This window comes from Schistocerca gregaria, chromosome 4 (genome assembly GCF_023897955.1).
Source record: "Schistocerca gregaria isolate iqSchGreg1 chromosome 4, iqSchGreg1.2, whole genome shotgun sequence".
Lineage (NCBI taxonomy): Eukaryota > Metazoa > Arthropoda > Insecta > Orthoptera > Acrididae > Schistocerca > Schistocerca gregaria.
In genome coordinates, this window is record NC_064923.1 from 684,245,955 (window position 1) to 684,268,489 (window position 22,535).

The 22,535-nt window shown below is 36.9% G+C and overlaps 2 protein-coding genes across 2 annotated transcripts in view; one reads left to right on the forward strand and one right to left on the reverse strand.

Annotated features, from left to right (window-relative positions):
- Positions 1-20,717, reverse strand: part of LOC126268211 (nucleolar protein 58) — a 75,721-nt gene extending 55,004 nt beyond the window's left edge. The window contains exons 1-4 of the mRNA XM_049973840.1: positions 20,552-20,717; positions 19,137-19,213; positions 18,727-19,041; positions 2,917-3,116 (exon numbers count right to left, since the gene is read on the reverse strand). Of these exons, the coding sequence (XP_049829797.1) occupies positions 2,917-3,116; positions 18,727-19,041; positions 19,137-19,213; positions 20,552-20,596 (637 nt within the window). The 5' untranslated portion in view covers positions 20,597-20,717. The remainder of the gene's footprint in view (positions 1-2,916; positions 3,117-18,726; positions 19,042-19,136; positions 19,214-20,551) is intronic.
- Positions 20,718-20,724: 7 nt separating this feature from the next.
- Positions 20,725-22,535, forward strand: part of LOC126268212 (ubiquitin-conjugating enzyme E2 G2) — a 39,274-nt gene continuing 37,463 nt past the window's right edge. The window contains exons 1-2 of the mRNA XM_049973841.1: positions 20,725-20,904; positions 21,059-21,140. Coding sequence (XP_049829798.1) covers positions 20,862-20,904; positions 21,059-21,140 — 125 coding nt within the window. The 5' untranslated portion in view covers positions 20,725-20,861. The remainder of the gene's footprint in view (positions 20,905-21,058; positions 21,141-22,535) is intronic.

Below are 22,535 nucleotides of genomic sequence, written 5' to 3' on the forward strand. Positions count from 1 at the left end.
TGCGTCCGTATTTATACAGGTAGCATTCCTTTTTCACTTGCTTTGTCTGGTTTGAATGGATTGCTTATTTTTCTTTGATCTGATAAGTGCTGTTCTCTTTGTTACAGGTGTTTATGTCACTCTAAGCTGAAAATGCATTACTGTACTGTGTCATGCATCGTTTGTTGCTTTCTGATAATGAGTGTTTACGGCCTGTCGCCGCTTGCCGCATAGCTTGCTTTGGTGCACAGTACCGCTGCTTTTGGAATCGTCTCATTAGCAAAATAATGGCAAGAGAGTGCTATTTGTTGTTACTTACACTGCTGCTTTCTTTGATGATGATCAACAAGAACCAAATAATAGACTGTGTATGATAGAAGATGTTCTGTACAAGAGTTCAGTGAAAATATTTCTCCGTTTGAAAATTGTTGCAGACGCCTCTTTAGTACATTACATTCTGCACAAAACTTAGAGTCACCTTAGATTTAAAAATCTAGTCAATTGCCGTGCTTCATTTCTATCACTATTAGGCATCAGAATAATATGAATATAAAAATGATATGATATGTGTATTCTTCCACGTTTGCTGGTGTCTCACTCTAGTTTCGTAGTTTATTAGGCAGACAGGATCTAAATGAGATAGCTGCAAACACGATAGAATACATGACAAAATGTTTATATTCATATTATTCTTATGGTGAAGCGAATACTGCATCTGATTCACAATTCATAAAATTCCTGTTAGCAACAATCTCTTCTCACAGGTAGGAAAAAATTCAGAACGTAGAGTTGGCCATATTGATAAACATCCCAAACAGTCTTTTCAGTCGATTTTCGTAGTACATTGAAATGCTGCTACATTCGAAGATGAACAATACGTGATTTGTATTTAATTCGTTGTATAATGTATGAAAAATGCAGTGGTCGAAACTCGGGGCAGAGAAAACACTCGTCTTCCTCCTCTTTTTTTGTTTAATTTATTTACTGATGCAGAGGTTTGGCACCAGTATTTGTGCCTGCAAAGCATACCTATATTCGACGGCAGAAGTTAGTTTTGGCGGCACCTATCATCATTTTTCAGAACTTCCGCTTACTTTGCACTTGATTCTAAGCCGCAAGCTGTTTTTTGGATTACAAAAACCGGAAGAAAGTGCGGCTTAGATTCGAGTAAATATGGTATATTATTATCTGATATATTTGAATGAAGGAGCTGTTGCTTTCTCTATACCTTGTGTAATCCCTGTCCCACCCTTCACCTTTCGGTTACCTTGGCAATGATCCATTTGTAGTCCTCACATTTAGCTGCTCATGAGTTGCATATATTCTAACCCTGGTCAAAATCTATCAGCCAAAACAAGTGTTTCATTACAAGAACATTCCCTCACCCCTTGGACATGTGGCCACAATTCGCACTCTGCATTAGGCTCGTACTGCCCTCCATGGACAACCAATATTTTGCGCATTATATACAACACACTGAGGCATTGAATCTCATACATTACCACACTGGAGGTGGAGCTTAATGGTTCAAATGGCTCTGAGCACTATGGGACTTGACTTCTGAGGTCATCAGTCCCCTAGAACTTAGAACTACTTAAACCTAACTAACCTAAGGACATCACACACAGCCATGCCCGAGGCAGGATTCGAACCTGCAACCGTGGCGGTACCACGGTTCCAGACTGTGGTGCCTAGAACCGCTCGGTCACTCTGGCCGGCTGGTGGAGCTTACAACATCATAACATCCTCTAATACAGCAAGTTGTGCACACAAAGAACTTAGGCAGACAGGATTTAAATGAGATAGCTGTAAACACGAAAGAATACATGACAAAATGTCTTTCCCAGCAAACTGAACTAATAGAAAGGTACAATTTTTATAAGTGTTAGTCTTGTCATCACCCAGCAAATCCAAGAACTGTATATTAGTGCATAAACGAGTGATTCTGATAAGGGTAGAATGCCAACTGTTGGTCCAGCAGCAAGTGAAAGATATTATAGCAAACCATCCGATGTAAGCAGCAGGTTTGTAGCTCATACAAAATGTCTGTGACTCATGAGCTGCAAGAGGAATGGACTGCAGATGGAGCAGTTGCCAAAACTACAGAAAGACTGAAGGATTGTGCTCAGAGCCTATGGCACAGCAGCAGCAGCAGCAGCAGCAGCTCCATCAGCAATGTCAAGAAGCAACAAATGACACTCATATCTCATCAAAATTTTCTGCCGCCAATCAGTCATGAGTATCTGACTGCACACACAAGAAAACACAAGATAATTTCAAAGCTGGAAAGGCATGAGAAGTGCATTACAACATACATACAGTTTAGCTCAGTACCTGAACAAATTTATCATCATCATGTGATTACTGTGAACTTTTCCTCACAGTCAGAGTACAATCAGAATAAATTTAAAGTTAGGAGATATTTTGAGGTTGGTAAAAAGAAAAACAAAAAGAGCATCAACTGGATAAACCAAGAGTTAAATTTGTTCAGTGAGCATTTGGTATTATGTTATTCAACTTGTCAACTGTTGACAAGTACATGACTATTAACTACATGCAAGAAGACTTCAACATCTACTGTTATACTTGGTGCCCAACTTTATGTATTCCTAAAAAAATAAGTAATGTAGAGAACTTCCCAGCAGCTGCACTATTACAATCATTTTCTTTGGTAATGAATCTAGTAACTAGGTTACAATGTAAATGCATTTTACTGTGCTGGAATTTCTGTGAACCACTGTTACAAACAATACTGCTCATATCATACGGGAGGGGGGCATATTTTCTATTGTCAGTGGCTAGCTAAGCTTATTACTGGGAAATACACCAGTCATTTTAATTGTTTTCATTAAGAACATACCTCTCACAATTTTCATCTAGTAGTTTTTGTCTCGGTACACTATCAAGGAATAAAAAAAAGGGGGGCTGAAAACTTACCAATCAGTTTGATGGTTTTGACAAAGGCAACATTGTCAGTAATTATCTTTCCAAGTTCTGGAAAGTGCCATCCATACCATTCACGGGTACGCATTACATAATTATTTAGTTCCTTATCAAGGTCATCTAGCAGACACACTGCTTGCACAATCATAGTATCTATTTTATCTGGACTGAATTTCAATTTGTACCGAGAAAGGCTGAAAAACAGAAAAGGTATGTTACATAAAATAGTAACAAGTGTTTGGTAGTACAAGAGTACAAAATTCTGCAAACATACTGTGGAAGAGAAATTAATTTACATATACGCACAAACCAAAATCCTAGCATTAATACAGAATACAACATAGAATACCCACACCAACCTGCTTCACAATTACTAGCAACATAGTGGAATACTGTGTACAATTTTAAAGTAACTCCATTTGAGAGCAAGGTAAATTTTTAATCAAAAAAATTCCAGTCCTGGACATATGTTGATTCCAAAATGTCATATAGGTCATTAATTAATATGTGGTGGATTTTTACAATGCCACTACAACCTGTGCTCTACCAAAAGATTGATGTTGTTTACATTTCAAAAGCTTCAGCTGCATTTATACCAGGCACGCAACATATGATCAATGTGTAATAATTACATGTTTCTTAACATTTAAAAAAGTCATGTTAAAACACTACCAACATTTCCAATAGGCAAATTAGAACTGAATGCAGTCACAGCCAACCCATGTACACCATATGCAAGCCTAATTTTATGGTCTGACTCTGGGCAAACTACTGCTCTCTTCATCTACATCTACACTCAAGGAAGACAACTTATGTTGTGAGGTGGAAGGTACTTCTGGCTGCACTATTATTTTCACATTTTTGTGTTTCAGTTGTGAATGGTACACGAAAGCTACTGCTGGTAAGCCTATACATAAGTTAATGTCTCAGAATTTTCAGTCATATCAAATTTGCAACATGTATGTAGGAAGAAGGAATTTGTCAGCTGACTCTTCTTAGAACATATACTCTTGGAAATTTACCAATCAACCTCCCCACTATATAAAACACTTCTTTGGCAGCAACTGAAGTTCTCATGCTTACTAAATGAAACGATGACGAAACATGCTCCCGTGGATATTCTCTAGTTCCTCTATTAATTTTGCTTGGCAAAGGTTCCAGTATGATGGGGGGGGGGGGGGGGGGGGGGCAATACTCAATGATTGACTGAACGGGTGCTTTGAAAGCCATTTCTTTAATAGATGAATTAACATTATCTATAAACTCTTATAATAAATCTATCTGGCACTTTCTTACAGCTGGTTTTTGTGGTCACTCTAGTTTAGAACATTTCATGGGTGTTACCATTTATTTATTTTTATTTCTTAACTTTTCCCGACAGCATACAGCTTTACTGTATGGTTAAATGATGATAGTGTCCTCTTGGATAAAATATTCTGGAGGTAAAACAGTCCCCCATTCAGATCCTCAGGCGGGTACTACTCAGGAGGATGTCATTCTCAGGACAAACAAAACTGGCGCTCTACGGATCGGAACGTGGAATGTCAGATCCCTTAATCAGACAGGTAGATCAGAAAATTTAAAAAGGGAAATGGAGGTTAAAGTTAGATACAGTGGGAATTAGTGAAATTTGGTGGCAGGAGGAACAAGACTCCTGGTCGGGTGAATACAGGGTCATAACTACAAAATCAAATAACAGTAATGCAGGAATAGCTTTAATAATGAATTAAAAAATCCCAGGATTGGAATGACTCCTTACCCTCTCCCTTAAAACCCACATCCTTTCGTCTTTCCCTCTCCTTCCCTCTTTCCTGAAGAAGCAACCGTCGGTTGCGAAAGCTAGAAACTTTGTGTGTGTGTTTGTGTGTTTTATTTATTGTGCTTGTCTACCGGCGCTTTCCCACTTGGTAAGTCTTGGAATCTTTGTTTTTAATATATCTCTCCCATGTGGAAGTTTCTTTCTATTTTATTTACATCATTAATATAAATTATGTTATAAACATTTGGAAGACAAAACACTAGCATTCTTTAAGTATTTATTTAGGTGCATTTGAAAACATATTAGCAAAGCCAGCCCTTAATTCCAAAATAATTACTAGGTTTGTCAATAGTATTGTTTGCATAACTAAATCTGTTAATTTCATAATTTAAACAAATAATTCAGCCTCACCTTTGTGGTAGAAGAAACTGTTAGAAAGAAGGCATTTTTCAATGTATTCACTTAATTGAATGCATTATGTTTTAACTGTAATTTCTGTAAATTAAACATTGAACACGGTATAGTTTAAGTGCTCATTATTGTAAGAATATGTAAAGGGCCGATTTTTGGTCTTGAGACAGTCAGTCGACAGCCTATTTTCAGATGTGAAATCTGTATCTGTTAGAATAACAGTAATGCATTAACTGAACAGTGGAATTAGTCTAACATAAACAGGCCATATGTTAAAACCATTACAGTGTCTGTCTGATTTATTTGAGAAATAGGGAAATGTGTGGTTATGTATTTACTGCTCATAGATGTTCAACAGCAAACTTTTGTAGCAGTAGGCTGATGTTTGCCTGCACACTATTGACGAGGCTTATCAACAGTTAACCAATAGTGAACTGGCCATATAACTGTGTAATATAGGGGGTCGTGAACTGAAAGTAAAGAACTGTGAAACAAAATTGTGCAACTACATCGACACTATCAACGAACAAATAAAGCAGGCAAATGTCACAAGAAGAACAAGTAGGTAAAAAGACGAGGGCTAGTAGAAATCCTTAGGTGACAGAAGAGATATTGAATTTAATTGATGAAAGAAGAAAATATAAAAATGCAGTAAATGAAGCAGGCGAAAAGAAATGCAAACGTCTCAAAAATGAGATCGACAGGAAGTGCGAAACGAGTAAGCAGGTTGGCTAGAGGACAAATGTAAGGATGTATAACCACATATCACTAGAGGTAAGACAGATACTGCCTACAGGAAAAATATTTAAAAAAATAATAACTTTTGGCAAAAAAGAGAACCACCTGTATGAATATCAAGAGCTTAGCTGGAAAATCAATCCTAAGCAAAGAAGAGAAAGCAAAAAGGTGGAAGGAATATATTGAGAGCCTATACAGGGCAAATTACTTGAGGGCGATATTATGGAAATGGGAGACGGTGTTGATGAAGAGGAAATGGGATATGTGATATTGTGTGATGTATTTGACACAGCACTGAAAGACCTAAGTCGAAACAAGGCCCCAGGAGTAGACAACATTCAATTATAACTACTAGACAGCCTTGGGAGAGCCAGTCATGGCAAAAGATGTATGAGACATGCAAAATACCTTCAGACTTCAAGAAGAATATAATAATTCCACTCCCGAAGAAAGCAGGTGTGAAAATTAACAAACTATCAATTTAATAAGTTATGGTTGCAAAATTCTAACAAGAATTATTTTCAGATGAATGGAAAAACTGGTAGAAGCTGACTTCGGGGAAGATCAGTTTGGATTCCGTAGAAATGTTGGAACATGCGAGGCAATACTGACCCTACGACTTATCTTAGAAGATAGGTTTAGGAAAGGCAAACCTACATTTCTAGCATTTGTAGACTTGGAAACAGCTTTTGACAATGTTGACTGGAATACTCTTTTTCAAGTTCTGAAGGTGACAGGCGTAAAATACAGACAGCGAAAGGTTATTTACAATTTGTACAGAAACCAGATGGAGGTTGTAAGAGTTAAGGGACATGAAAGGTTGAGAAGGAACTGAGACATGGTTGGACCTGTCTCCAATGCTATTTAATCTGAATAGTGAGTGAGTAATAAAGAAAACAAAAGAAAAATTTGCAGTAGGAATTAAAATCCATGGATAAGAAATAAAAATAAGACAACATTGTAACCCTGTCAGAGAAAGTAAAGGAACTCTAAGAGCAGCTGAATGGAGTGGACACAGTCTTGAAAGGAGGATATAAGATGATCATCAACAAAAGCAAAATAAGGATAATAGAATGTAGTCAAATTAAATCAGGTGATGTTGAGGAAATTAGATTAGGAGATGAGACATGAGACACTTAAGAGTAGTAAATGAGTTTTGCTATATGGGAAGCAAAGCAACTGATGATGGTCAAAGTAGAGAGGGTATAAAATGTAGACTGGCTACAGCAAGGAAAGCGTTCCTACAGAAGATAAATTTGTTAACTTCAAGTATAGATGTAACTGCCAGTAAGTCGTTTCTGAAAGTATTTGTATAGAGTGTAACCCCATATTGAAGTGAAACATGGACGATAAACAGCGTAGACAAGAAGAAAATACAATCTTTCGAAATGTGGTGCTACAGAAGAATGCTGAAAAGTAGATGGGTAGATCACATAACTAATGAGGATGTACTGAACAGAACTGGGGAGGAGAGGAATCTGAGGCACGACTTGACTAGAAAAAGGGATTGGTTGGTAGGACTTGTTCTTAAGGCATCAAGTGATCAGGAATTTAGTTCTGGAGGGAAGCGTGGAGCGTAAAAACCGTAGAGGAAGACCAAGAGATGAATACACCAAGAATACTCAGAAGTATGTCAATTGTAATAGTTGTTCGGAGATGAAGAGGCTTGCACAGGATGGAGGAGTAGCATGGAGAGCTGCATCAAGCCAGTCTCTGGACTGAAGGTCACAACAACAACAACCATTTACAATTATTTGTTGCAAATAATGTGCTCTAACAGCAATCGGTCTTTGCATCTATTTATGTGCCTACACATCTACATCTATATTCTGCAAACCACCGTGAGGTGCATGGCAGAAGGTACGTCCCATTGTATCAATTATTAGGGTATCTTACTGTTCCATTCACGTATGCAGCATGGGAAGAATGATTGACTGAATGCCTCTGTGCATACAGTAATTATACTAATCTTATCCTCAAGATCCCTATGCGAGGAATATGTAGGGGGGTTGCAGTATATCCCTAGAATCATCCTTTAAAGATGGTTCTTGAAACATTGTTATCAGGCTTTCTTGGGGTAGTTTACATCTATTTTCAAGAGCCTGCCAGTTCAGATCCTTCAGTATCACTGAGACATTCTGTGACTATTTGTGCTGCCCTTCTCTGTATACATTCAATAGACCCTGTTAGCCCAATCTGTTACAGACCCCACATACTAGAGCAATACTCTAGGACCAATCAAATGGGTGATTTGAGAGTAATCTCTTTTGTAGAACAATTGCGCTTTCCCAGAGTTCTACCAATGAACCAAAGTCTATCACCTGCTTTACGCATGACTGACCCTCTGATCAATCCATTTCATATCAGTAAAATGTGTTACACCCCCAGTGTTTGTATGAGTTGGCCAATTCATTGACTCATTGATATTATAGTCATAGTATACTACGTATTTTCGTTATCTGAAGTGCACAATTTTATATTTCTAAACATTTAAAGCAAGTTGCTAATCTCTGCACCACATTGAAATCTTATCAAGATATGACAATATTTATGCAGTTTCTCTCTGACAATACTTCATTACAGTTAACTGCATTATCTGAACAGTGAGGGTCCCAACACAGTTCTCTGAGGTACACCTGAAGTTACTTCTGCATCTTAGGATGACTCTGCATCTGAGATAACATGCTATGCCCTCCCCACCAAAAAGTCATCAATCCAACCACAAAATTCACTTGATGCACCTTATGATCGTACTTTTGACAGTAAGTGTAGGTGCACTACTGAGTCAAATGCTTTTCGGAAATAAAAAAATATTGCATCTACCTGGATGCATTGATATAAAGCTTTCAGTATGTCATGTGAGAAAAGTACGAGTTGGGTTTCACATGACAGATGTTTTCAAAAGCGATGCTGGTCGGTATTGAGGAGGTCATTCCGTTCAAGATACCGCATTATGTTTGAGCTCAGAATATGCTCTCAGATTCTACAACAAATTGATGTCAAGGATATTGGACAGTAGTTTTGCAGATCACTTCTACTACACTTCTTGTAGACGGGCGTGATCTGTGCCTTTTTGTAAGAGCCTGACACAGTTTTTGGCTCGATCGGTTATTGTTTTCTGAGAAAGATCACTTGACAATATTCTGCTACAGCGGTCAATGAAGGCATCACACATTGCTCTCTTGATAGCCAAATGTGTTTCATTCAGCCTCTCCATGGCCCAATGTTTTGTTTTACACCTATTATGTAGTAATCTCTGTTTCTTTACAGTGATGTATACCATGGTGGTTCCCTCTCATTATGATCTGTTCTGCTGGGTACACATCTATCTAGTATGTGGTCAACTTATCTTTTAAACTTGAGCCAGAGTTCCCCTACATGCTCTTGACCTATGCTGAAAGTTTCAGTTTCCTCACTGAGATATGATACTACTGATTTTTTATCTAGTTTAATGAACATATATCTTTCTGCTTGTTTTATTTGTCCTTTGTACTGTGGTAATCATTGTTGCCACAACCACCTTATGGTCACTGATACTAGTTTCAATGTGTACATCCTCAAAGAGGTCAGGTCGATTTGTTGTTATTAGATTCAATATATAATGAGTAGGGTTCCTATCTTTCTAGGCAGTTTTCAGAGAAGGCATTCAGTAAAGTTTCACATGATGTCTTATCACGCCCTCCAATAACAAACCTGTAATTTTCCCAATTAATTGTTGGATGATTATAGTGTTCACCGAAGATTACAGTATGACTGGGGAACTTAGGTATAAGTGAACTGAGGTTTTCTCTAATGTTTTCGGTTACATCAGGTGATGGGACTTGGGCAATAGAAGGATCCAAACAATTTCACATGCAACTTCAATTTCTATCTAGGATTTGAGTTTCTTGTCTATTGCAACAAATACACCACCTCCATTTCCCATTTGCCTTTTTGGATTGGGTGGAGAGTCACCTAATCTGAAAACCCTTGTGTGCACGTCACACACAATCAGCTACCCGAGTAGCAGCCTCTGATATGTAGTGCACAGCCAACCTACTTAGGAGGGCCCTACAGTTCTGGACCCTTTGACACAAGTCCCAGAAGTTGCAGCCTAGCTTGTCGTAGAACCTTCAAAGGCTCTGTTTCAGTCCTTCCGCTCAACTCAGAACCAAAGGGCCACGATTAGTTTTGAGGACAATGCTGCAAATTGTGAGTTTCGTTGAAACTCCATGCACAAGTGTAGCCTTCTCAACCTTCTCTGCCAGTTGCTGGAATGACCCAGGAATGACCTCAGAGCCCAGACAAGCGCATCAATTGTTTCAATGAGCGCCACAGCCTGCAACTGATTGTACCCTGTACCCTCAATTGATGGATAAGGCCCCAGGCATACACACTAAGTGGACCTTGTGTCCTTTCCTGTCCCTTACTGCCATTTCCCTACAGCGTACCATCACTCGTCATATGTTTGAACTGCCGGCAATTAATAGAGCTCTACAATTTTGCGTTTGCCGCCTCCTGACACCAGACAAAACTGGTTCCCCAAACAGGTGAAGTGAGTCCCAATGTATCAATTTTCGTGAAAGACAGCTCAGACTTGTTGGTTAGGGGGATCGTTACAACACCCCGAGTCCTTCCTGGCCCCTGCCCACCCTGTACAGGATGCTTAGATTACCCACTGACATGCCACTTGCAGCCAAGTGGATGGACAATGACAGACCCTGTACTTTCTGCAGAGGAGACAGAATCCACAGGAGAGGATAGGACTTGAGGTGCTTCTGGTATAGGTATCACAGGTACTGTACATGACTCTCAGGAGCTCTTCCAACACACCGATTCGAAACAGTTGTCAATCATTTGACAGTACTCAGGGCGATTTTCAGCTGCATACGAACGTCAACCAACTCATTCCGTGTTTGAGAACAGCATTCGCAGTGGGACTGCATTTTGCTTGGTGCTATGTACTACAAGGCAGTGAACAAATAACTTTAAATTAAACCTCCTGATTATCTATTAATCTGTTGAGCAAAAGTTGCTCACTCCATATAACAATTGATAGATAAAGCAAAATGAGAAGTCTAGTAAGACAACACAAGAACCTGTGATGACAAGTACTAGTTTCCTATAAAACATTTTGAGTTAATTACAGTCGTTCGCAAACTTGAAAACAGAGTTAATTTTTGATAAATGCAGATAATATATAGGGCAACACCTCTTTAAGGGAAAACTTGATGTAACACAATGTGTTAGAAAATCCGCTACAGTAGCTAAATCACAATTGCCGATTTGCTATAAACTGCTCAGGGTCATTCCATTTCAAATCACCCAGGCGATGTCGCTCAACATTTTTGATTTCCTTGATTTTTTATCATGACTTCCCTATAGATAGACATTCACAAAACACTGTTTTATAAATTTTTATAAGGCATAGATTTTTTTTAAATCTGACAGCAATTTTTACAATGACAGTTGGGAAAATTTTAGTGGAAATCGACGTTTGCGGAAAGTTTAATTGCCAAGTTATTTTAAAAGATATCAGAATAATTCAAAAACCAGTGTGCTCAGCATGAAATGAACTTCAGGCATAATTTTTTAAAATTTTTCTATCATGCAAGAGAGTCCCTCAAACTCTTTCTGTAAAGACCCTGAAAAAATTTATCAATCTTCACTTTTTAAGGCCTCCAATTTTCATGAAGGAAGAGAAACTCACTAATAATATGTTATCTCTGTATTGTGTACTTACATAACTACCTGCAGTAAAAGTTGCAGTCCTGAGAATGCACTCCTGTTTTTTCTAGAGCTTTTCAAAAATGGCCAAAACCCTTCTAACGTCAATTTTCGCAGGTCAATATCTAAAAAAGGGACTGAATGAAAACAAGTGAAAATTTTACAGAATGTTCTTTATTCTCATGGGAATATCTCACAAAAAATTATGACTGAGACTCAACTACATTGAGAGTTATAGAGCAGCAAATTTCAGTAAAACCGGTACCCTCTACATGCTCGTGCAGTGCCAAGTTAGCAAACAAGGGCTTGAAATTATTACAGTTGACATTGATCAAATGATGTTTAAATCATTACATACAATAAATGATCAAATATTTCTACTTTTAAATAACAATGGGCAGAGATAACAATTGGTGAGAGTTATAATTCTTAAAATTAACGGTACATTTGTTGTACTACACTTGCGTACGTATACACATAACAATGTTTATCCATGTATACAGATTTAAAACTTCAGTTGTAACTATTTGCCAGCTGAAATTTTCATTAGGGAGTTAAACAAACACAATATTTCATTGCATAGTTTATCAGTTATGTTGTGTGTTCTATCAGACACTTTGTGAATTCCATTGGAGTTACTTTTCATATTATTTTCTTTGCAGGACCCAAGACAATAAACAAGTGAATAAGAGTTTTGTAACTGTAGATCTGAAGTCTCCCATCTTCAACTGTTTTCAAGAATAGTAGATTTTACAAGTATTGAAATGAGTTGTTTTGTGGGTGAACTAATAAGTGAACAGTGCCATAAACAAAATAACAAGAAAGAAGTGCATCAAGAATTAATAAGAGTGAGTGCCTTGCCAGCTGGAGAACAATGTTTGTTAAAATTAAGAACTTTATAGAAATTTCTAATATATATTATTACCACAAAGATAAACATTTATACAAATACAACCATATTTTTGGTAAAAAGTGTTGTGACACATTTGGTACTCACAAAAAGCCAGTTAAAATGGTTTGTGTAAAATACTAGCTGAACCCCTATACAAAAAAATGTGGATATTAACCTAATTCCTGGACAAGCTCAATGCCCAACTTGCGCATCAAGAATATTTGTAAATAAACCAGCTGAAAAAGTGGCAATTAGTGTTGAGAATAATCCTGAATTTCTTCCTGGGCCTTTTGAATTGGTTGAGAATGATCCTTTGCATCAAGTAGAATCAATCTGTGAAACTTTGGAATTATCTCCTTTACGTAAAATAACAAAGCTCAACAAAGACCAGTGACTATCAGCTTGACAAAGAAAAACTAATAAAATTACAAGTGCTGTCAAGCGAAAATTGGAAGAATCTTTCCATAATGACTTAAATGCTCAGAATGGAAATAGTACAGAAAATGTACAAAGTGAGTATGATATACTTATTACCAAAATGAAAGAAAAATTCAAAGTTTTCAGTAAATATGACAAAATTAAGATAATTAGCCTCTTGCCAAGATCATGGTCAAAGAAAAAAATAATTGAGGAATTTGGTGCATCTGAATACATGGTGAAGTTAACTAGGCAGCTAGTTATGGATTAAGGTATCGTACCACATCTTTTGAAAAGACAAGGTGCCAACAAAATAAGTGAAGTTGTTATTAATAGTGTTAAAGAATTTTATGAGGATGATGACAATAATCACATGTGTCCTGGTAAAAAGGAATGTGTTTTAACTGTGATTGACAACATTAAGGTGCAGAAGCAGAAAAAGTTAATTCTTTTCTCGCTGAATGAGCTCTACAGCCTCTATAAACAAAAATACCCAGATAACAAAATTGGCCGCTCTTTGTTTTGTGTTTTACGACCAAAGTGGTGCGTTCTTCCGAGGTTAATCAGGAACTCATACTGTATGCGTTTGCAAGCATCATCAAAACACAAAGCTTAATGCAAATTATAAAGACCTGATAGCTTTCATGGTCTGTGATATTGATAATGAAAAATGTATGCTTGAAATATGTGCAGATGTCCTGGACCAGATACTCTACTTGATATCTTAAAAAATGAACTTGACATCTTGCCTGATGAAGTAGTTTTCAAACAATGGGTACAAACTGATAGAGTTGAGCTTATTACACAGGTAAGGCCCAGTAAGGAATTTTTACAGTCTCTTGCCGATAAGCTGGCGCTTTTAAAATCTCATCACTTTATCTCAAAGGCTCAAGCTCAATATGTTAAGGAAACGAAAGAAAACCTGAAAGAAACCCACTGTTTAGTGATTGGTGATTTTTGCAGAAAACTGAAGAATTCTTGCGATGGGATAGACAGAACAACAAAAAGAGAAGTTACACGAGCTTCCCTTCAAAGACCTTACTCAGAACAGATCCTGACTTCACATGATTTGTTCAAATACTGTCAACAGAATATTACTGGAATTAAAAATATATTTGTTTCTTCAACTGAACAAATCAAAACAAAGCTGACTCAGATTTGATTGTTGTTTAACACGGAAAGGAACAAGAAGCTATCACAGATATGTCTCCATGACAATCAAATAAGATGTTTTGTTACTTCCAAAGGCTCCAACTTTGATGATCATCAAACTTCAATACGTTTTACAAACGTATCATCTTTTACAAATAACGATTTTGTTGTTTGTATGTATGATGAGAAGTGGTGGCTTGGAAAAATTGAAAAGAAAAGTGAAGGTAACAATGATATTTTAGTGCATTTCTTTCACGCTTCTGGTCCAAGAACTGCCTTTCAGCTTTCCAAAAATGACACTGCTTGGGTGCCTGCAAATAAAATAGTACGAAAGCTGACTCCACTTGAACTAACAACAGTGACTGGTAGAACACACAACATAACTGATAAACTATGCAATGAAATACTGTGTTTGTTTAACTCCCTAATGAAAATTTCAGCTGGCAAGTAGTTACAACTGAAGTTTTAAATCTGTATACATGGATAAACATTATTATGTGTATACATATGCAAGTGTAGTACAACAAATGTACCGTTAATTTTAAGAATTATAACTCTCACCAATTGTTATCTCTGCCCATTGTTATTTAAAAGTAGAAATATTTGATCATTTATTGTATGTAATGATTTAAACATCATTTGATCATTGTCAACTGTAATAATTTCAAGCTCTTGTTTGCTAACTTGGCACTGCACGAGCATGTAGAGGGTACCGGTTTTACTGAAATTTGCTGCTCTATAACTCTCAATGTAGTTGAGTCTCAGTCATAATTTTTTGTGAGATATTCCCAAGAGAATAAAGAACATTCTGTAAAATTTTCACTTGTTTTCATTCAGTCCCTTTTTAGATATTGACCTGCGAAAATTGACGTTAGAAGGGTTTTGGCCATTTTTGAAAAGCTCTAGAAAAAACAGGAGTGCATTCTCAGGACTGCAACTTTTACTGCAGGTAGTTATGTAAGTACACAACACAGAGATAACATATTATTAGTGAGTTTCTCTTCCTTCATGAAAATTGAAGGCCTTAAAAAGTGAAGACTGATAAATTTTTTCAGGGTCTTTACAGAAAGAGTTTGAGGGACTCTCTTGCATGATAGAAAAATTTTAAAAAATTATGCCTGAAGTTCATTTCATGCTGAGCACACTGGTTTTTGAATTATTCTGATGTCTTTTAAGATAACTTGGCAATTAAACTTTCCACAAATGTCGATTTCTGCTAAAAATTGCCCAACCGCCATTGTAAAAATTGCTGCCAGAAAAAAACTATGCCTTATAAAAATTTATAAAACAGTGTTTTGTGAATGTCTGCCTATAGGGAAGTCATGATAAAAAAAATCAAGAAAATCAAAAATGTTGAGCGACAAATTTTATTCATATTGGGTGATTTTAAATAGATTATGCAAAAGACAATGGTACCTTCCAAAAATTCTCTAAAATGCATGCTTATTTTCGTAGATATACAACGAAATCAGGGGGATGCATACAAAGGTTGGACTGTGAATCACAAAAGCTGATTTGCTACGAACTAAATTACATATCCAAAACACTTGTACTGCTAATTTAACTACAACATAGTTTTATAAACATCCGAAAATTCTGTAACTAACCTATTTCACACATAAAAATTTTTTAAAAGAGCAGAATTTAGTTTAACGATAACAGTACTAGTTTATTGCTTCACTCACTAAAGTTCGAAATTTCACAATATATCACAATACAAATTGGTACTGATACAATCGATGAAACAATACGCAGAAGAAGCTACGCAAACAGTAAAACGTGCAAAGTTAGAACTTTAAATCGACTTCAGACTAAAACCATGTGATACTAACAGTGACAGAACTTTCCCTAAATGCAATTTAAAGGGAAGTCACATCATCGTTTGCAGCACATGCTTTTAGTCTGAAGATAATGTTTTGCTCCTCAAAACAAGTTACAGGATTTGTGGAACACTCATGTGATTGTAACTTAATAAAATAAAAGCAACAAAAAGAATATCATTTTTTTCCCAAATTTCTTTACACTGAGAGTCAATTGTATGTCTGTACATCAAGCATCAATCCTCTGCAGAGCTTTCTGCAAGTTACTACATATTTCTGGAGTCTTAATTTTTTTTTATTTGTATCAGCACCATTTGCAAACATTCTCACAGATCAGACAAACTCATCATGTTAAGAAAGATAAGAGTTATCTCTGCTAATAATCTCGAGCCACGTCACAAAGCTGGCCTTATATTCTATAAGACCTGTATTTTGGCCACCAAGTGACAGTTTGGATATGTATTTAATGTCATCCAGAAGTCAGGATACGAGGCATAAATATAGGCTTATAGATCTCAAGGACAAATAGTTTCACATCATCTCTGTAGAACCAATCTCCTGTAGAGCAGACTTTTGTTCTCCATAATTGGCACAATAAGTGACAGTAAAACAGTCTGATGTCAGTGATACAGGACTATTATACGCATCCATGCATGTATCTGCAGGAATATCTAAAGTTAGTTTCATAATTAAACAAGTGAAACAATTCACCGAAAGTTTGTTATGTCTGTCCATGTCCAGGAGTTCAGCCATTCACTTACATAATAAAATACTGCAGCCACAGTTTTGATGTTATTTTACTGGGTCATTAGAAGCATCCAACTCCATCCTACTTCGACCCATGGTGTAATAGTGTTGTGGCATGCGATGTCACAATGGCACTTTGTTTTTGATTAGGTTCGTGTTTGTAGATCTCATGTGTTGTATTTGATGGCACTCACTGGTAGTGGATACTAACGTGTTAAGTTTAACATGTGGTATTGGGTTCACTTGAGTCTTGGTTATCACAGTGGTAACGTGGGTTGTTTGAGTCTGTGTAGCCAGTACAGTAATATGGATTTGTAAGCGTTATTACGTTTTCAGTGAGTTACGTTACTTCCCTTTTGTTTATGTGTGTGGTGTATTTGCTAAACATGGTTCTGTGTGTGTGTGTGTGTGTGTGTGTGTGTGTGTGTGTGTGTGTGTGTGTGTGTGTGTGCGCGCGCGCACGCGCACCCTCTTCCCAGCCAGCCTGAGCACTATGGGACTAACATCTGAGGTCATCAGTCCCCTAGAACTTAGAACTACTTAAACCTAAGTAACCTAAGGACATCACACACATCCATGTCCAAGGGAAGATTCGAACATGCGACCGTAGCAGTTGCGCGATTCCGCACTGAAGCGCCTAGAACCACTCAGCCACAGCGGACAGCAATTGAATTTTGTCGGAGGTTTTTATTGGTAAGTAGTTTTTGTTTTATTCTGTAGTAATTCTGATGTTTTGTCTGCTTTATATTTATGGTATTTCTGTTGTGTTTTAATTGACCTGTTAAACATGTTTTTTTTTTTTTTAGTTGCTGGGATTTTGGTTTTGATGGTGTTTTGTGAGTTATGTAGATGTGTGAAGTTTGTGGTTTTTTCTTTATTTATGGTTTACCGGTAGGTATCAAGAGCTAAATTTGAGCTATATAGGTCGAGTGAAGAGTAAGATTCCTGTTGGTTTTGTGGCTGTAACATTATGTCGTAAGTTGAGTTTAGCTTGTCCCCATCCTAAACCCCCAATTTCCCGCAGTTTCATATTATTGCTGGTGTGAGACGTTCTCATGTCACTTTTATCACTGTTTGTGTCTGTTGGTATGTATATGTAGTGATGATAACATCGCCAGTTTGTATACACTGGAAGTAGGCGTTTCTGCCACATTGATGACGTCACGTGCCAAAGCAGATGGTTGGAATTCGATGCTTCCCTAATGCCATTTTATTACACTCCAACCAGTTTCAGTAACTGACGCTGAGGGGGTGAACTCAAATCATATACATGATCCCTTTAGTGGCCAGCTTCTATGACTTGACTTCCACAGAATACTGTAAAAGTGATGATGTGTCTGCAAGAATCAACTATGGTTAGACACAACATCGCTTTTACAGTATTCTAAGGAAGCCAATTATGAGGCTGTAATGAAGTTGGAATGTGACAGTACAGTTGTGAGCTGACACAGCCAAAGAATGTGAAAGCTATAAATCAGACTGATCTGTGGCTCAGCAGGAGGTCTAGGTTGGGTTGGAAAGTGAGACTTTGGTCTGAATTGGTGAAGCCAATGAAAATGAAAGCTCAAGAAAACCTTGTTCAGAAGACAGATCGACCTCAGCTGAGCCCAAGGTGTTGGAATGTGACAGTTTCACTTGCAAATAGTAAATTAAAAATTGTTGTTGTTGATTGTATTTGGCTTGCTTTTTTGCCGAATATTTTACAGATTACGAGATTGTCACTAACAACACAGCTTATACTGCTGTTACTGAAATGATAAGCAATTTAATTACAACTCTTTAATGTCATAAACACTTTACTGTTTCTTCCGAAGTGTTGCAAGTTACAAGGTTGTGGTTGGGTTGTCACCTAACAGCACAGCTTAAATCAAATTAATAATCATGATTGTCAAAGTATCTGTCTGTTTCTTCTGAATATGTTAAGATTTCAGAGGATGTAGTTTATCGACGGGTGAACATGACAATATTCCTTCGAAACGCTCTGTCTGTCTGCTGCTCTCTTTGGCAGCATAGTAATGTATCTAAAACACCCCCACTCATTCCCATTATGTCACGCCAAGAGAGGACAACATTTCTCTGCATGAGGCAAGTAAATATGACATTGGTCCTGAGCAAGACTTTTACTGTTTCCCTATGAGCAAGCTAGTCAGGTAAACACATACCTGTGAGCAAGACCAAGGGCCATGGCAGCCATTTCCTTTTTTGGTAATCCTGCTATCAATCCATCCATCTGTGATCTGATGCAGCGTATAAGTTCCTGAACAGCGGTGTTTGAAACACATGACAGCTGGAGTTTATCCTTGATGGCATTTCCCAGCTTGGCATCAGCCACAAGAAGTTGATCTTGCACATCTTTTGAAATTATTTTCTTTAATGTTTTCTTCAGTGGTTTACAAAGTTTGCCTTCTACCGCAGCTGTCGTGGCAGCAAGTGCTTCTGTTGTATCTGAGAACTTCTCAAAATGTTTCAACTTCACTCTGATGGGAAAAAAAGAGACAGATTACAAGAAGTCATTATGTACAGGGCTGCCACAGATTACCAGAGTTAATATATGTTTAACACTGATACTTACACCTTGCTAGCTGCTTCGGGAGTTTCAAAATCTTGATACAGATTTTCTGTTTCTGACAGTTTCTTCTCATCTAGCAGCTGGAAATACGAAATGTTTTATGTACACTTACACTGGTCTATATCATAACATTTGTATTAGCTCCAACATAGCAAAAATGGAATAAAACAATACCCTCTCCCTCACCTAAGTGAACTCTTATTTTATTTTTACTACTGAATATATCACCATGAACAATGAAACTAGCTGATCTTAAAACATATGTATAACATTTGTTGCGTGCAGTAGAGAGAATTTCAGCAGAGAGATAACATGCTTCTTGAAAAAAGAAATGAATTTTTAAGGATGCAGTCAAAACAACTTGTCTTAGCATTTTCAAGGTGTCAGCCTCCATTAGGGCTACCAATAACAAAATGCAAATTGCAGAAATATGATCAGGCAACCACCACCAAATATTATCAACTCCAATGGGAATTAAGAATAAGGCAAGGACTGTGTGCCTTTGCTTGTGTGAGACCATGCTACATCAGCAGCAGCTTTTGAGACACAAGAATGCCATTTTTTCTACATAATCACGGGCGATTAGAGATTTTAAAGTAAAAGTCATAAATGGTACATATTTTGAAGGTAATCTCGAGCAACGCACTTAAAATGATTTTTCCTTCTTTTTATTGCGTGTATCACCTCATTAGTAACGCAATTACGGTAGATGAAATATAAACATACAGCAGATAAACCACTGTGGTATTTACAAATCTCAATTCATGAAAAGTAGTGAAAAATTAACTAAAGGCGGTAGGAGTGAAATTTTATTTTTCCTTAACCACTATTATTTAGTAGCCGAACGCGATAGGGTGCACACTGCATTAATAAAATTCAAAACTTATCTTCATTTATAATGTTTACTTCATTTTACGCACGGCATAGGCCGAAATTTGGAAGTTGTTGCTGTAAACAAAACAAGCGATAAAGAATACCGCAGATTTATTTGACAAGCCGGTAAGAAACCACACAAAATTGAAGTGGCATTGGGAAAGATCAAGGATGCGAAAAAAATGCCTCACATATCATTCCCAAAGCAATTATATGCGCACGTAAATGAAAAATAATTATAATTTTCCTTAATTCACACACGAGTATACTGTCAGTTTTCAACAGTAAAACTCATTGCAAAAACGGTGTTAAGTCGAAGTGTGGCAATTAACAGACAACACACATGGTTAATAAAAGCACCAATGAATACTTATTACAAGTAACGCCATATCGTCACACAACACGAATACATAACCTATTCAATATGCTTCTTTTCATTAAAAAAAAAATACGACTATTATACAAAGCGTATTATTAAAGCCGATTAATAACACTATTTTATTCTTTTCCTCAAAGAAATAATCATTTAGTCACGTAACACCCACCTTGAATATGGCATATCCTGCCGGCGTTTCGAACAACACAAGCATTTTTACTCATGCAGTTTACACTTTCTGTAACACACGTGCATAAACACACCAGCACCGCGCAAACATTCAAGTACAAAGATGAAAGACTGTACGTATCAAAGATAGTATATCGTCAGAGACTATACTGCATCTTAGCCATTTCGTTGTTTTGTTAAGAAAAGTCGCTGTCATACAGTGAAAACAAATCACGACAGAGCAGAGATTAAAAAAAATAATAATAATAAAACAGATGTGGTGAGTGGGGAGGTGTTAAACAAATGTGAAAATGGCAGGGTCGGCATTAAGGAGGCTGATGGCAGAATACAAACGTAAGAGGAATATTGAATCTTCTATAATACCCAGGGATACATATTGGGATGTTATGTTATTTGACAATGAATGTATAATTTTGCGTAGACGTTTTTACGTGTTATTGTTGTTGAACTCACTTGATTTTTTTTTTATTTTTCTCATGAATTTCAGAATTAACATTAAATCCCCCCGAAGGCATAATTGCGGGACCAATTAACGAAGAAAATTTTTTTGAGTGGGAAGCGCTCATCACGTAAGTAATTCTATCGTACCTAGGAGCTACAACGATGTCCTTTTTTCTATATTTCTTGTAGTAAATCTTGATTGAGCAGTGGGTGAAACTTCAGATGAACGTTATTATTTTATAGGAACATCCTGGAAACAGTTGTTTGGTGAGGTGGGTTGGGTAATATATTCAACTCGTGTTATTTTGCAAATACATTATCTGTATGCAAACATTTTCTTCATAAATGAAATTGAAAAAAAAAAGTTTCCTTCAGTTTGGTAATTTATGTAGAGTAATTATCGAATTGTTTCAGTCAATGTGTGAACAGTACACATGTATAACTAACTATTTGGATCTAATTGGAAATGGAGAAGCTACCATTGATGGATTGAAGAGTTGTGATAGTGTATATTTGGCCTCACTAACACCATCACTACCACTAAAACGCACGCACACACACACACACACACACACACACACACACACACACACACACACACACACGTTTAAATGTGGCAGGCAAGCACATTGCATCACAAAATCATCACCAAAGTAAATTATTTTGAACAAAGGAATAGCTGTCAGACTGTGGGTTTATTCTGGTTATCCCACTGTTCTGTCTAGCGGCATATGTCATTTGGTGAAAGTTTATATAAGTAAATGACTTTTGGATGAGCTTTTTTAACAGTAAAAAATAATCACTGTTGACAGTATTATGATGCAAACTCAAAATAATACACCGCAGACCAAAATGGAAGGGAACATCTAAATTAAATTTTTGTACGAGTTCATGCATAAAATGCGGCTTAATTCAATAGCATACTGTAATGACACAGGTGTCCTTCAGAGGTTCCAAAATACATACTGTCCATTATCATGTGCACATGATCCTAAGCAGTATTTTTATTTTCATTGTTTATTTTATCCTGAGAACCTGAGCATTGTTATTGTGGGATCTTTCACAGATGTTACATGTGATGAATAGATATTTATAATTACAGAAAAGTGAATCGGGCTCTTTTTGACATGGTATACCTCTACATCTTTATTTATTTATTCATTCATCCATCCATCCAGGAATCATCTTTCAGTGATATAAGGTTTGTGGATAAACTGGCGGGTTTGATACCATATGCCAGCTTTGATTGATGTCGTATTAAGCCCCAGGATGCAAGTCAAACATGGTTTCAAAATGGCAGCCAACTACCTTAAACATTATCTCAGCAACAAAATATAAAGAAACAGTGCTGAATCATACATATTCTTAATAATAAATGTCAATGCTAATGGGACTATTGCAGGGAAATGATGTGGGCAGGGGGTGAGGGGGGGCGGCAGCACAAACTAAATTGTAAACGAACCACTGCTCAATCGCTATAATGATAAAATATACAACACAATAAAGAACAAATTATGAACAGT